The sequence below is a fragment of the Pan troglodytes genome, chromosome 6 (genome assembly GCF_028858775.2).
Source record: "Pan troglodytes isolate AG18354 chromosome 6, NHGRI_mPanTro3-v2.0_pri, whole genome shotgun sequence".
Classification (NCBI taxonomy): domain Eukaryota; kingdom Metazoa; phylum Chordata; class Mammalia; order Primates; family Hominidae; genus Pan; species Pan troglodytes.
In genome coordinates this window covers 118,147,731-118,162,095 of record NC_072404.2, presented here as the reverse complement: position 1 = coordinate 118,162,095, position 14,365 = coordinate 118,147,731, and the positions used below count along the sequence as shown (strand labels likewise).

Here is a 14,365-nt window from a genome sequence, read left to right as displayed (position 1 = left end):
CTTTTTCTATGGATGTGGCTTCCTGAGAGCCGAGCTGTGGTGATTGTTATCTCTCTTCTGATCTAGCCACCCAGCAAGTCTACCAGGCTCTGGGCTGGTACGGGGGTTGTCTGCACAGATTCCTGTGATGTGAACCATCTATGGGTCTCTCAGCCATGGATACCAGCATAGTATTTCGGGTATCTCTTGGGTCCTGTAGGAGCAATCTGCTTCCTTCAGAGGGTCTGTGGGTCCTCTTAGGTTTCCTGATTTATTCCTGTGGTTGTTCTGGAGCTAAAATTCATGACGCGAGCCTCTACACGCTGCTCTGTCCGTCCGAGTCAGAGCTGCAATCTAGTCTTGCCACTCCTGGCCACCGGGCTCTCTCCACCTTTAAAAACCCTTACCTATAAGCCATCTGAGAGTTCAAGTGTTAAGTATAATCTGCCTGATTCTCCTTGCTTGGTCCCTACAAACAAACGCTTTCCCTTCTCTTGCTACAAGCCTTCGTTTAGATATGGTATAGATACGTAGTCTTATTACGCTGGGCGAGTGGACCCCCGTTTGGTTCAATAACAAAATCTGAACTGAGGAGAGTTGTGATTACACTATTGCATTTCATCATAAATATTTTCCTTGTTGAATCCAAGCACACAAAATACCGAATGATCCTCTTCCTCAGTACAGTTTTTCCCTCTGTTATAATAGTACCATGATATCCTCAGCTGAAGAAAAGGTGCTAGATGCTTTGTACCATCTGATCTTTTTGTCAGGTGCTTTTCTGATGCAAATTATTCTCTGAATTCTTCTCTCTCCCTTTCACTCTGAGCCATAATCTTGTCTATGTCCTGGAGCTCATTGCGTTTTTCCCAGAACACAGTTGAGTATTCAAGGACCTCCCGTAAGCTTTTTCCCTCTTCTTCTCTTGCTATATTTTCAGTATCACAACCCCATTTTAATTAGCTTTGATAAGCTGGTTAAAATCTCTGAGTTCAATTGGTAAATCCCTGTGTTAACTCTAACTCTTCATCAATAAGGGGTTCAGCTTATTTAAACTGTTCTTTTTCTGTGCCTATGCTGCATTTCGTAGGTCGTGATTTTGAGGTACCTTGCACCCAGTTGCTTTTCTGTAATACAGAGTTTCTTTTTCTAGTAATTAAAATAAATGTTGGGCCAGATGCGGTGGCTCACGCCTGTAATCCCAGCACTTTGGGAGGTCAGGGTGGGCGGATCACCTGACGTCAGGAGTTTGAGACCAGCCTGGCCAACATGGTGAAACCCCATCTCTGCCAAAAATACAAAAATTAGCTGGGCGTGGTGGCAGGTGCCTGTAATCCCAGCTACTTGGGAGGCTGAGGCAGGAGAATTGCTTGAACCTGGGAGGCAGAGGTTGCAGTGAGCCAAGATTGTGCCATTGCACTCCAGCCTGGGCAACAATAGTGAAACTCTGTCTCAAAATAAAATAAATAAATAAAATTTAAAAATAAAATAAAATAAATGTGGAGGAAAGAACAGGAAATCCTGAAATTTTTGTTTTTTCAACTTTTTCTTCTTTTTTAATAAATACCATTTAGCACCAATAATAAAGCATCAATAATAGTAAGGCTTTTCTACATATCTGAGATCTCTTCCTTAATATATTATTTATCACCTCCCCAATAATATATTTCTTACTTATGGAGTGAAAAGCCTTCAACCTATTTCCTTTTGCAGCAATAGAGGCCAAGCACAGTGTTACTGCTCTCAAGAAAAAGAACACACAAGCAATTTCAGCTTAGAGACAATACTCAAAAGGGAGGACAGTTTATAAAATTCCATCTAGGTTGCTTGAAAATAGCTTTCTCTATCTTGCCAATAAGTAATTTACTGAAACTTCTTTGTACTTTGACCTGAATCTGTGGAGACTCTATTCTATTAATAATTTGTAAAGTTTATAAATTCCTTCCTACAAAAGTTTTTCAACATATATTGGAATTTGGGGTTTCAAAAGCCTTCCTCCTTATTTACTTCCCTTTGCCAATTAAAATCACACACTGTTTCTTTGACCAAGAAATGGGAAAATGACTACTCTATCCCTATACACTGTGGCTTCCACTAAGTGGGAGGAAAGGCTTCCTAGGACATGTGTTTAACTCTGTAATTTGCTCTCGAAACTCCTGCCCCAATGTACCCAAATATATGAATCTCTATGTTCTTTTTATTTAACCCAAAATATACCTGATCTATTCTGCACTAAATATCAACAAAGACAGGGCTCCAGGAAGTAACTTGCAGAATTGTCTTGTTTAAAAATAGGATTAACAAGCTTCTTGGTAAGGTGAACTTTTTCCTGTCTCCCTCCCCACTCCCACTTCTAACCCTGTAACATTCTTTGTTTATGTACATTTGGTTCAGAGGGATACTTCTGCTGCTGCCTTATTATTAATAATAGCAGATTAAACTTCAGTGCATCAGGGTTGGAGGATTCTCTTTTATACTACAAACACTTTGGGCCGCCCACTATAGGAAGTGCCATGCTAAGTATATTAGGGAGGTTCAAAAGATGTGAAAAGACTCACCAGTGCTCTCACAAAGCTTACCAACTCACTAGGAAAATAAATCATACACTATGAAACAACATGAAAGTAATTACTCTGAAATTTTATTATTTTTAACACATACATTTCACAAACAATACCTTTAACACCACATACAATTCCATAACAAAATATTTTAATTTTGTCAACGTTCTTTTTTGTTTGTTTTTTGAGACGGAGTCTCGCTGTGTCACTCAGGCTGGAGTGCAGTGGTGCGATCTTGGCTTACTGCAACCTCCGCCTCCCAAGTTCAAATGATTCTCCTCCCTCAGCCTCCTGCCTCAGCCTCCCGAGTAGATGGGACTACAGCCGCGTGCCACCACACCCAGCTAATTTTTTTGTATTTTTAGTAGAAATGGGGTTTCACCATGTTAGCCAGTATGGTCTCTATCTCCTGACCTCATGATCTGCCCGCCTCGGCCTCCCAAAGTGCTGGGATTACAGGCGTGAGTCACCATGCCCAACCTTAATGTTCTTTAACTTTTTATAATCTTCTCTCAACAAAAGTGTAACCCAAGATACCTTGACAAGAAATCTTCCAGATAAAAAAAATTTTTGAGCTAGTTTTAATGATGCCTATCCACTAAATTTTCTCTCAAATACTTGCAATAATAATAAAGTCAACAGTACTCTAGGCAAGAGTATACTGAGGAAGTATACAATTAATCAGTTCTTCCCAAAAAATAATCGTAACAGTTTCTTCCTGAAATCTTTTCTTCTGCAATGTCTAATCTCATCCATTGTATTTTTCATCTCAGACACTGTAGTTTTCATTTATAGAAATTCAATTTTGGTCTTCTTTTTATACCTTCCATGTCTTAAGTGTTTGAACAAGTGCAATACAGTTATAATAACTTTTATTTTCCTTCTCTGCTAATTCGGTCATCTGTATCAGTTTTGGGTTAGTTTCAATTATTCTCTTCATTATAACTCATGGGTTTTTTTGCTCTTTGCATGTCTGATAATCTTTGATTCAATGCTAGACATTGAAACCACCTCTGCAAAAATCATAACTGAGAAAATTATTACAGTGAAAGAGATCTGACATAACCAGCTCCATCTTGCTTCTAATCACCAAGCTGTCCTTGTTCATTTCTAGGTACAGGCTGAAGTAACTTTTGGGAGGAACTTAGTTTATAGTTTAGCTTTGAAACCAAGACAATAACAGCCATTTCCCAAACAAACTCCATTCCTGCCTGGGGACTAGACTCCCTTTTCAGGACAACAAATTAGCCAAAAGATTAGAAATTGTGGTTTAGGAGTCATGCAGCTGGAAGCTGCCCAAATTGCTAAACCTCCCCAAATTGCTCCTGCAGATAACATCACTATTGTAAAACCTAAGATCAGTGCTTGAGATATTTTGCAGACCCTAAACTCAGTCGATTGGCTGGCATAACCCAGATTGATAAGCTGGCTCATCTGCTCTTGTGGCCCCCAGTCAAGAACTGACTCAACACAAAAGGACAGCTCTGACTCCCTATGATTTCATCTCAGACTGACTAATCAAAACTCCTAACTCACTGGCCCCCTATCAAATTATCCTTAAAAACTCAGATCGTCAGATTCTCAGGGAGACTGATTTAAGTAATAATAAAACTGGTCTCCTGCATAGCCAGCTCTGTGTGAATTTCTCTTTCTCTACTGCAATTCCCGTCTTGATAAGGTGGCTCTTTCTAGGCAGTGGGCAAGGTGAACCTGTTGGGTGGATTACAACATTGTGAATTTTACTTTGTTGGGTGCTGGATATTTTTGTATTCCTGTAAATCTTGAGCTTTGCTCAAGGATGCAGTTAAGTTACTTGGAAATAGTTTAAGCCTTTCATCTCTTGCTTTTATAATTTGTTAGGCAATTATAGAGTGGTGCTCAGCCTAAGACTGATTGTTTCCCACTACTAAATGCTCTACCCAATGCCCCATGAGTTATGATTTTCTTTCCAGTCTGGTGGGAAGAACAGGCATTATTCCTGGACCTGTGTGAGCACCAGGTTCTATTTTCTCTGGTACTTTGTCATGTGAACCCTGTCTTGATCTTTATCAACTCTCATCTTGATCTCCCCAACTCAGGGAGTGTTCTAGACTCCAGAGCAGTTCCCTTTTCCCGTACTGGAGCCTGGAGACTCTCAAGGCAGTAAGCAAGACTCATCTTGTTTGTTTCCTGTATCTGCTTAATTTTTAAATTTTTTTGTCATTGTTTCAGGTGGGAAGGTAAGTCAGACCCTTTAACTCCATCCTGCCCAGAAGACTTCATTATTTTTCTTTCTCCCTCTCCCTGCCTTCTTTCCAACCTCTTTTTAAACTTATTTTGGAATAATTTCATACTGACAAGAAGTTACAAAAACAGTAGAGAGAGGTTCTGTATACCCATCACTCAGTTCCCCTAATGGTGACAGCTTCTATAACTATACTGCACTATCAAAACCAGGAAATTAGCTGGCAAATTAACTGGACTATAGACCTTACTCAGATTTCACCAGTTTTTACATGCATTCATTTTTCGGGTATGTCTTTGTATATACTCATGACATTGTATCTATGACATATATAGATTCATATATAACCATCATTTTAATCAAGATATGGAACTGTTCTGTCACTACAAAGGAAGTCCCTTGTCATGTCCCTTTAAAGTCATACTCTCCTTCTCCTTCCCTAACCTATGGCAACCACTTGTCTATTCTCTACATCTTTAATTTTGTCATTTCAAGAATGTTATATAAATGGAATCATAAGAGTATGGACCATTTTGAGACTGGCTTTTTTCACTCAGAATAATGCCCTTAAATTCCCTTCAAGTTGTTTACATCAACAGATTGTTCCCTTTGTCGGTGAATTACCTTATGTGGACATACCATGAGTCATATGAACATTCAGTCATGGAAGGATATTTAAGTCATTTCCAGTTTTTTGGCTATTACAAATAAAGCTGTGAACATTTGTGTACAGGTTTTTGTGTGAACATAAGTTACATTTCCCCAGGATAAATGCCCAGGAATATAAATGCTAGGTGATTAATGGTAGTTTCTTTTTTTTTCTATTTTTTTAAGAAACTGCCAGACTGAGTTACAGAGTAGCTGTATCATTTTACATTCCCACCAGTAATGTAGAAGAGATCCAGTTTCTCTGCACACTTGCCAGCATTTGAATAATCAGTATTTTTAATTTTTGCCATTCTAGTAAGTATGTAGTATTTTATTCTGGTTTTAATGTGCATTTCCCTAATGGCTAGTGATGGTAAATATCTTTTTGTGTATTTATTTGCCATCATATATCTTCTATGGTTGCACTGTTTCTTAAAAGTTACAAGATTAAACTTTTGTGTGCACGAATCATGTTTTCTTCACTACTGGGGTTAGTTCACTTAGGATAAGGATTTGGCTATGGTTTAATATTTCTTGAATGACCAAAATAAATACAAAGACAATAATAAAACAAAACCCCACAGGCATCACAAACAGAACTCATAATGCTCTGAGATTGGGGCCTGCACTTTGAACTGTAGTCTAGGGATCAGCAAACTATAGCTCACAGGCCAAATCTGGCCAGGGGCCTGTTTTTGTATGCCCTGAAAGCTAAGAAGGGCTTTTACTTTTTTTTTTTTTTGAGACGGAGTGTCTGTCACCCAGGCTGGAGTCCAGTGGCACGATCTCGGCTCACGGCAATCTCTGCCTCCTGGGTTCAAGCAATTCTCCCTGCCTTAGCCTCCCGAGTAGCTGGGATTTCAGGCACCCGCCACCACGCCCAGCTAATTTTCGTATGTTTAGTAGAGACAGGGGTTCGCCATGTTGGCCAGGCTGGTCTCTAACTCCTGACCTTAGGTGATCCACCCACCTCGGCCTCCCAAAGTGCTGGGATTACAGGCATGAGCGACCGTGCCCGGCCGGGCTTTTACATTTTTAAAGGGTTATTTAAAAACAAAAAAAATATGCAACAGAGTCCATATGTAATCTGCTAAGTCTAACATATTTACTATATGGTGTTTACAGATAAAGTTTGCAGATGAATGGAAAGAAAACCTGATCTTCTTTTTTGGGGCAAACATTAACAACATTGACATCTGATTACCTATGATACTCTCAAGATCTTATTCTTTAACAAAAAGGTGGGGAAATAAAAACACCATAAAAGCGGCCGGGTGCAGTGGCTCACGCCTGTAATCCCAGCACTTTGGGAGGCCGAGGTGGGCGGATCACGAGGTCAGGAGGTGAGACCAGCCTGGCCAATATGGTGAAACCCTGTCTCTACTAAAAATACAAAAATTAGCCGGGCATGGTGGCGGACGCCTGTAGTCCCAGCTACCCAGGAGGCTGAGGCAGAAGAACCCCTGGAACCCGGGAGGCAGAGGTTGCAGTGAGCTGAGATGGCACCACTGCACTCCAGCCTGGGTGATAGAGACTCCGTCTCAAAAAACAAAACAAAACAAAACAAAACAAAACACCATAAAAGCACTATGACGTGAAAACAGTTCCTACATTAACTCCCTGTCAAAGTACTTTTAAGCAGATAGCTATAAGCCTTAGAGCATTCTTCATTCTGTTATTGAATTTCTTCCATCTGGTCCTGAAATATATATACATTGCTGACAAATTCATGTGCTATAAGCTTTGAAAAACCAAAAACTTTAGTGGGTTCTAAAATCAGAGCTATTTCCAAGAGTTAGTCATATCAAAAGACTGGATTTTTCCCGATTTGGAGAGAAAACAGTGTCTCTAGATTTTTAAAGTGGCATCTTATGAGCTTAGTCCCATTTCAACCTCTTTTCCAACCCATGAACGAGTATTCTACTATAAATAACAATTCCATTGTATGTTATTACCCTCTGTCCTTTAGACAAGCCAAGAACTCTTTTCTGACTTGGTGGTTTATTTTTATCCCAAATGAATTTATGTTGTATATGCTTTATATTTCCAGTTTTACTAAAATGAGGTAAACCCAGTAGTGCTAGCTTCCCTACTATCCAGACAATGACAAACACCAATCCGTTCACTGGCAACGCACTTTACCTCTAATATTCTTTGAACATTTAAACATCTAAATTGTGGAGTTGTAAAGACTAAAGGACTTTGTACAACATGCATACCTGGGCTTGGAGACTTGATGTTTACCACAGTCAAGTTTCATATCTAAGTTGATGAACCAAGTCTAAAACCTAATAGAGAAGCCAACTTATTAGAAGCATCTTACCTAAGCCACTCACAACATGTTAAATTTGCCACACATGGGTAGAGGACAAAACTTAGAATCAAGACTCTCATGAAGATTATAGAATGCAGCCCCAATACACACTTGTGCATAGCTTTTTAGTAGGTAAATGTTTCAGCCTGAGAGTCTCAGGTTTCCTTTTGACCTCAGAATAGCACATAATACGTGTAAATCATGGTAGGAATTATACACCTGAGTTATTTATCAGTGACAGCAATAGCAAAGGAAACCATGGAGCAGGAAATCAAATAAAATTATAGAGCTGACACATCAAAACCCTGTGGGAAGCTGGAACCTAAGGGAATAATTTTACTAGCATGGCTTCTTGCAGAGATTATCCAGAAGTCATGCTGCAGATAAAATCCAGGCTTTTAGCAATAAGAGTATTTCTATTTTTATCCCTCATGGGCTCTATGAGGAAGGCCAAGATGAGCTGAGCTCAGCTGCCTATAATAATAGCTCACATATAAAGCTGCTCATTATTTCCAAAATTTGGTTTCAGATTGGAAATCTCCACAGAAAAAAGCAATCTGCCCTGATTTTCTAGGCCTCTTAAATTATTTCATCCAGTTGATACATAAGGCCTGTGGCTGACTGGGTACTAAACAGTTTTAAAACCAAAATGAAATATGGAAGTTTCTCTTAAACCCAATCACCTGTTCATACTCACAGCTCCCTCCAGAGACTGCTGCTCTCTTCACCTGAGGTCCATTATTACTTTAATGGATTTAATTTGCTATCAGAGACAACATACAGATCCATCTGGGGACCAACCTCATAGGGTAGTCTGTGCTACTCTGCAAAACGATGCTTGATCAGTACCTAGATTCTTCCACTGTGAACAGGAAATAAACTCATCATTCTGCGATTTGGCCCTTCCTGCTTCAGGAGGTGGGGCCGGAGTATAAGCCATAATAACAAGGAACACACAAAAAGAACTCAATAGGCTAAGGTGCTTCATAATAACCAATGAGGTAAGCATGCATCTTCCTCATAGCATTCATTCGTCTTTATATTCAAGCAAAAGTTACTGAAGGCCTATTTATTTGCTGAGTTTAAGATAGCTCACTATGGAGTCCAGGCCCCTGTACTCCTTCTGCTGAATTACTGCAGTAACCTCCTAAAAAGCAAAAGTTGTTTTTTTCTCCTTCATCCACCATTGTTCTTTCTCATCTATCCCCACTCAACATTCAGAGTGATCTAACACAAAAATCTGATTATGTGAACCCCAAGTTAAAACCTTCCAAGGGCTTCCCAATGCTCTTAATATAAAATCCAAACTGTCCCATATGATCTGACCTCTCCCAAACTCTCCAGCCTACTTTTATGCCACTTTCCCCTTTACTCTCTATACTTTGGCCATATTTGACTTCTCTCACTTCCTCACCCCTGTGTTCTCACAGTACAATGTACATACGTTTATAACATTGATCCCACTGTACTGTATTCTCTGGTTTGCCTTTCCTCACTAGAATGTAAGCTCCTCAGAAGGCAGTGAGACCATGCTTTATATTACCCTTGCACTCCTAGTTTCCGGCAGTGTTGACTCAAACATTTGTTGAGTAACTGAGCAAATAAAGAAAAATAGAAAAGTCAGGAGAAGGAGGAGGTAGGCTAGGGGAAGATAATTTTGTTTTTAAACATTAAGTTTTAGGTGGCACTGGTTTAGTGGAATAGAAATGCACAAGAACAATAGAGATCAGGTCTGCATGTATTGACTTGGAAGTTATGTACATAGAAATAATGACTGAAGTCGTGAGAATAGTTTTAAAACTAAATCTAAATTTTAGAAAGGCATATGATTCTATGAATAAATGAATAAAAATATGACAAAATAGCTTTAGCTTATAATTCAAACATGCTTACATATGCAAATAATTTTGGTTATGCTATGATTCAGAGCACAGTTAAACAAACTTGTATTATTGTTTTAGATTATTGGGACCAAAAATAGGTAACTCTCTTGGCTCCTTATCAAATTCAAGCATTAGATCACAAGTTGATTCTCACTATATTTGATATCCAGTCACACACTGCATAATAATGTTTCAGTCAACGATGAACTACAGAAATGATGGTTGTCCCATAAGATTATAATAGAGGTAAAAAAACTCCTCTCACCTAGTGACTTCGTAGCCATCCTAATGGTTGTTTAAATGCAACGCACTACCTGCATTTGTGGTGATGCTGGTGTAAACAAACCCACTCCACTGTCATAAAAAAGTATAGCACATATGTTATGTGTAGGTCATAATACTTGATAATGAGAATAAATGACCATGTTACTGATTTATGTATTTACTATACTTTTTATCGTTAGAGTGTATATCTTCTGCTTATTAAAAAAAAAAAAAAAAGTTACGATACAACAGCCTCAGGCAATTCCTTCAGGAAGTATTCCAGAAGAAGGCATTATCATCACAGGAGATGACAGCTCCACGTGTGTTATTGCCCCTGAAGTGGGACAAGATGTGGAGGTGAAAGTGATACATTCTTTACCCAGTAAAAGCCTAGACTAATGTGTGTGTTTGTGTCTTCGTTTTTAACGAAGTTTAAAAAGTAAAATTAAAAAAAATTAACAATTTTAAAAACAAAAAAGCTTACAGAATAAAGATAGACAAGTATATCTCTACAGCTGTAAAGTGTGTTTGTGTTTCAAGCTAAGTATTATTACCAAAGAGTCAAAAAGTTTTTTATTTTATTTTATTTTTTTCTGAGAGGGAGTCTCGCTCTTGCTCAGACTGGAGGGCAGTGGCGCGATCTTGGCTCATTGCACCCTCTGCCTCCTGGGTTCAAGGGATTCTTTTTCCTCAGCCTCCTGAGTAGCTGAGATTACAGGCGCCCGCCACCATGCCCGGCTAATTTTTGTATTTTAGTAGAAATGGGGGTTTCACCATGTTGGTCACGCTGGTCTCGAACTCCTGACCTCAAACGATCTGCCCGCCTCGGCCTCCCAAAGTGCTGGGATTACAGGCGTAAGCCACCGTGCCCAGCCTCAAAAAATTTTTTAAAATGTAAGTTTATAAAGTAAAAATGTTCTTTGGGAAGTTGAGGCGGGAGGATCACTTAAGGCCAGGAGCTGAAGACAAGCCTGGGAAACATAGCAAGGCCTTGTCTCTGCTAAAAACTTTTTAAAAATTAGCTGGGCATGGTAGTACACACCTGTAACCTAGCTACTAGAGAGGCTGAAGCAGAAGGATCACTTGAGCCCAGAGTTTGAGTTTATAGTGAGCTATAATTGCATTCCAGTCTATGCAACAGAGAAAGCAGCTATCTCTAGAATAAATAAAGTAAAAAAGTTACAGTAAACTAAGGCTAATTTATTATTGACGAAACTTAAAAATAAATTTAGTGTAGCCTAACTGTACAGTGTTTATAAAGTCTATAGTAGTAATGTCCTAGGCCTTCACATGCACTCACCACTCATCATACTGACTCACTCAGAGCAACTTCCAGTCCTACAAGCTCCACTTATGATAAGTGCCCTATACAGGCGTACCATGTTTTATCTTTTATACCATATTTTTACTGTACCTTTTCTATATATAGATATACAAATACCATTGTGTTACAATTCCCTACAGTTTTCAGTACAGTAGCCTGCTGTACAGGGTGTAGCCTAGGAATAATAGGCTACTACACAGCCTCGGTGTATAGTAGGCTGTACCATCTAGGTTTGTATAAGTTCACTCTATAATGTTCACATGACAACAAAATTGCCTAATAACACATTTCTCAGAATGTATCTCTGTCATTAAGTGATGCGTGACTGTACTTAGATTTTCATCAAATTTTCGCCACTTAACTGTGAGTCTGCCCATTAGGAGGCATGCAGTTATATCTGGGAGTGTATAGGTATTATTTTTATTCCTGTTATGTTTATTGTTAATATTCTATGAATTTTAACAGACAACTTTCTTAATTTTCACGACATATAAAATGAATACCTAAAACTGAAATTTGATCTTATGAAGACCACCCTCCCCTACTCCCCAATTCTTCCTTTTTCTAGTTGGCATCTCATGGGTTTAGCTTGTAGCATTCATCCCTATACATGGTCTAATTGCAATGTCCTCCTTGATGCCATTCTGGTAAAATTTAAAGGAAAACTTCACCAGCATTAATTTTTTTATTCATTAAAACAACAAACCTTGGCCAGGCGCAGTGGCTCATGCCTATAATCCCAGCACTTTGGGAGGCTGAGGTGGGCTGATCACCTGAGGTCAGGAATTTGAGAGCAGCCTGGCCAACATGGTAAAACCCTGTCTCTATTAAAAATACAAAAAAAATTAGCCAGGCATGGTGGTGCATGCCTGTAGTCCCAGCTACTCAGGAGGGTGAGGCAACAGAATCGTTTGAACCCGGGAGGCGGAGGTTGCAGTGAGCCAAGGTCACGCCACTGCACTCCAGTATGGGCAATAGAGTAAGACTCTGTCTCAAACAACAAAAAAACCAACCAATGACAAACCTTAAAAAAAAAGTATCAGCCACCAGTGTAGCCAGATATAATGAAAAATGTACAAAAACGATTCACATTTGTGGGACTGAGAATTTGTTGTTCTGAAAGAGCAAGTTTAAAATGTACATACCAAACAAAATTCCGATTTACTCCAGTCACACGAAGTTAGTTTTAAATTTTGCATTATAATATATGTATTCAGTTTATTTTTACTTTCGAGAATTAGAAAACAGCTCTTCTAGAAAATTTAAAAATCAATTTTACCCAATGACAGGACTAATGAGTGTTCCTAAATGATTTAATGAGGTCTTTTTAAACAAAATGTCTGCATCATATTAATGATAAGCAACTAGAAGAAAAAAAGATGTCAAACATGAGGACGTAATAATGGAAAAATATAAAAAAGCTAAAATTTCCGTTAAGTGTACCACATTTCTACTTATGTATGGAGAATGGCTATTCATCTGACAGAGCAAAATGCAGCCTCCTTACCAGTCACTGTTACAACATCATCTTTACGAGCTTCAGCCATTTCCTGAACATGGACTTCTGAGTTCACATCAACCTCTTTCCCTGATAACTGTAAATGAGCTTGAAGTGAAGATGGGACCTTGACAATAATAGAACCTGTAATAAATATAATGGAGAGCTTAGTAATATAAAGAAATCAAAAGTACCAGAGTCTATTATAAATTTGACTGACAGGGTAGCATTGCTCCTGAGACACTGTTTTTACTCCTCAGCATACAGTATTTATTTAAACCTTTTCCTTATTCCCAGGTGCCCAAAGTTTCCTTACTCTCAAGGCATTCACAGTAACTTCTGTCAAGAATATGGGTTATTAGCACATTATTAACTGCTAGTTCTTCTTTTGCCAATAGTCCTACACAGCTCATCCAACACCAGAAAGTGAGTAATTTACTACACCTGTAGCTTATAGATAGGATTTGCCATTGAGCATTTAATATGAGCCAGATCCCTAATTACATTATGTTTTAATCCCCATATTAACTTTATGAGGTATTATTATCGCCCTGATTTTATAGATAAGAACTTGCTCAAGCTCCCACTAGTGCTCGTACTGGAACCTAGACTCAGCTCAATAATTACAAAGCCCATGCTTTTTTTTTTTTTTTTATTATACTTTAAGTTTTAGGGTACATGTGCACAACGTGCAGGTTAGTTACATATGTATACATGTGCCATGTTGGTGTGCTGCACCCATTAACTTGTCATTTAACATTAGGTATATCTCCTAATGCTATCCCTCCCCACTGCCCTGACCCCACAACAGGCCCCGGTGTGTGATGTTCCCCTTCCTGTGTCCATGTGTTCTCATTGTTCAATTCCCACCTATGAGTGAGAACATGCTGTGTTTGGTTTTTTGTCCTTGCAATAGTTTGCTGAGAATGATGGTTTCCAGCTTCATCCATGTCCCTACGAAGGACATGAACTCATCCTTTTTTATGGCTGCATAGTATCCCATGGTGTATATGTGCCACATTTTCTTAATCCAGTCTGTCATTGTTGGACATTTGGGTTGGTTCCAAGTCTTTGCTATGGTGAATAGTGCCACAATAAACATACGTGTGCATGTCTTTATAGCAGCATGATTTATAATCCTTTGGGTATATACCCAGTAATGGGATTGCTGGGTCAAATGGTATTTCTAGTTCAAGATCCCTGAGGAATCGCTACACTGACTTCCACAATGGTTGAATTAGCTTACAGTCCACCCAACAGTGTAAAAGTGTTCCTATTTCTCCACATCCTCTCCAGCACCTGTTGTTTCCTGACTTTTTAATGATCGCCATTCTAACTGGTGTGAGATGGAATCTCATTGTGGTTTTGATTTGCATTTCTCTGATGGCCAGTGATGATGAGCATTTTTTCATGTGTTTTTTGGCTGCATAAATGTCTTCTTTTGAGAAGTGTCTGTTCATATCCTTTGTCCACTTTTTGATGGGGCTGTTTGTTTTTTTCTTGTAAATTTGTTTGAGTTCATTGTACATTCTGGATATGAGCCCTTTGTCAGATGAGTAGATTGCAAAAAATTTCTCCCATTCTGTAGGTTGCCTGTTCACTCTGATGGTAGTTTCTTTTGCTGTGCAGAAACTCTTTAGTTTAATTAGATCCCATTTGTCAATTTTGGC

General features: G+C 38.9%; 1 protein-coding gene across 5 annotated transcripts in view; it reads right to left on the bottom strand.

The window, feature by feature from the left end:
* Positions 1-14,365, bottom strand: part of FAM185A (family with sequence similarity 185 member A) — a 103,055-nt gene that overhangs the window by 51,860 nt on the left and 36,830 nt on the right. For all 5 annotated transcript variants that reach the window (XM_024358015.3, XM_063814998.1, XM_024358018.3 and 2 more), the window contains one exon: positions 12,705-12,839. In XM_024358015.3, coding sequence (XP_024213783.2) covers positions 12,705-12,839 — 135 coding nt within the window. The remainder of the gene's footprint in view (positions 1-12,704; positions 12,840-14,365) is intronic.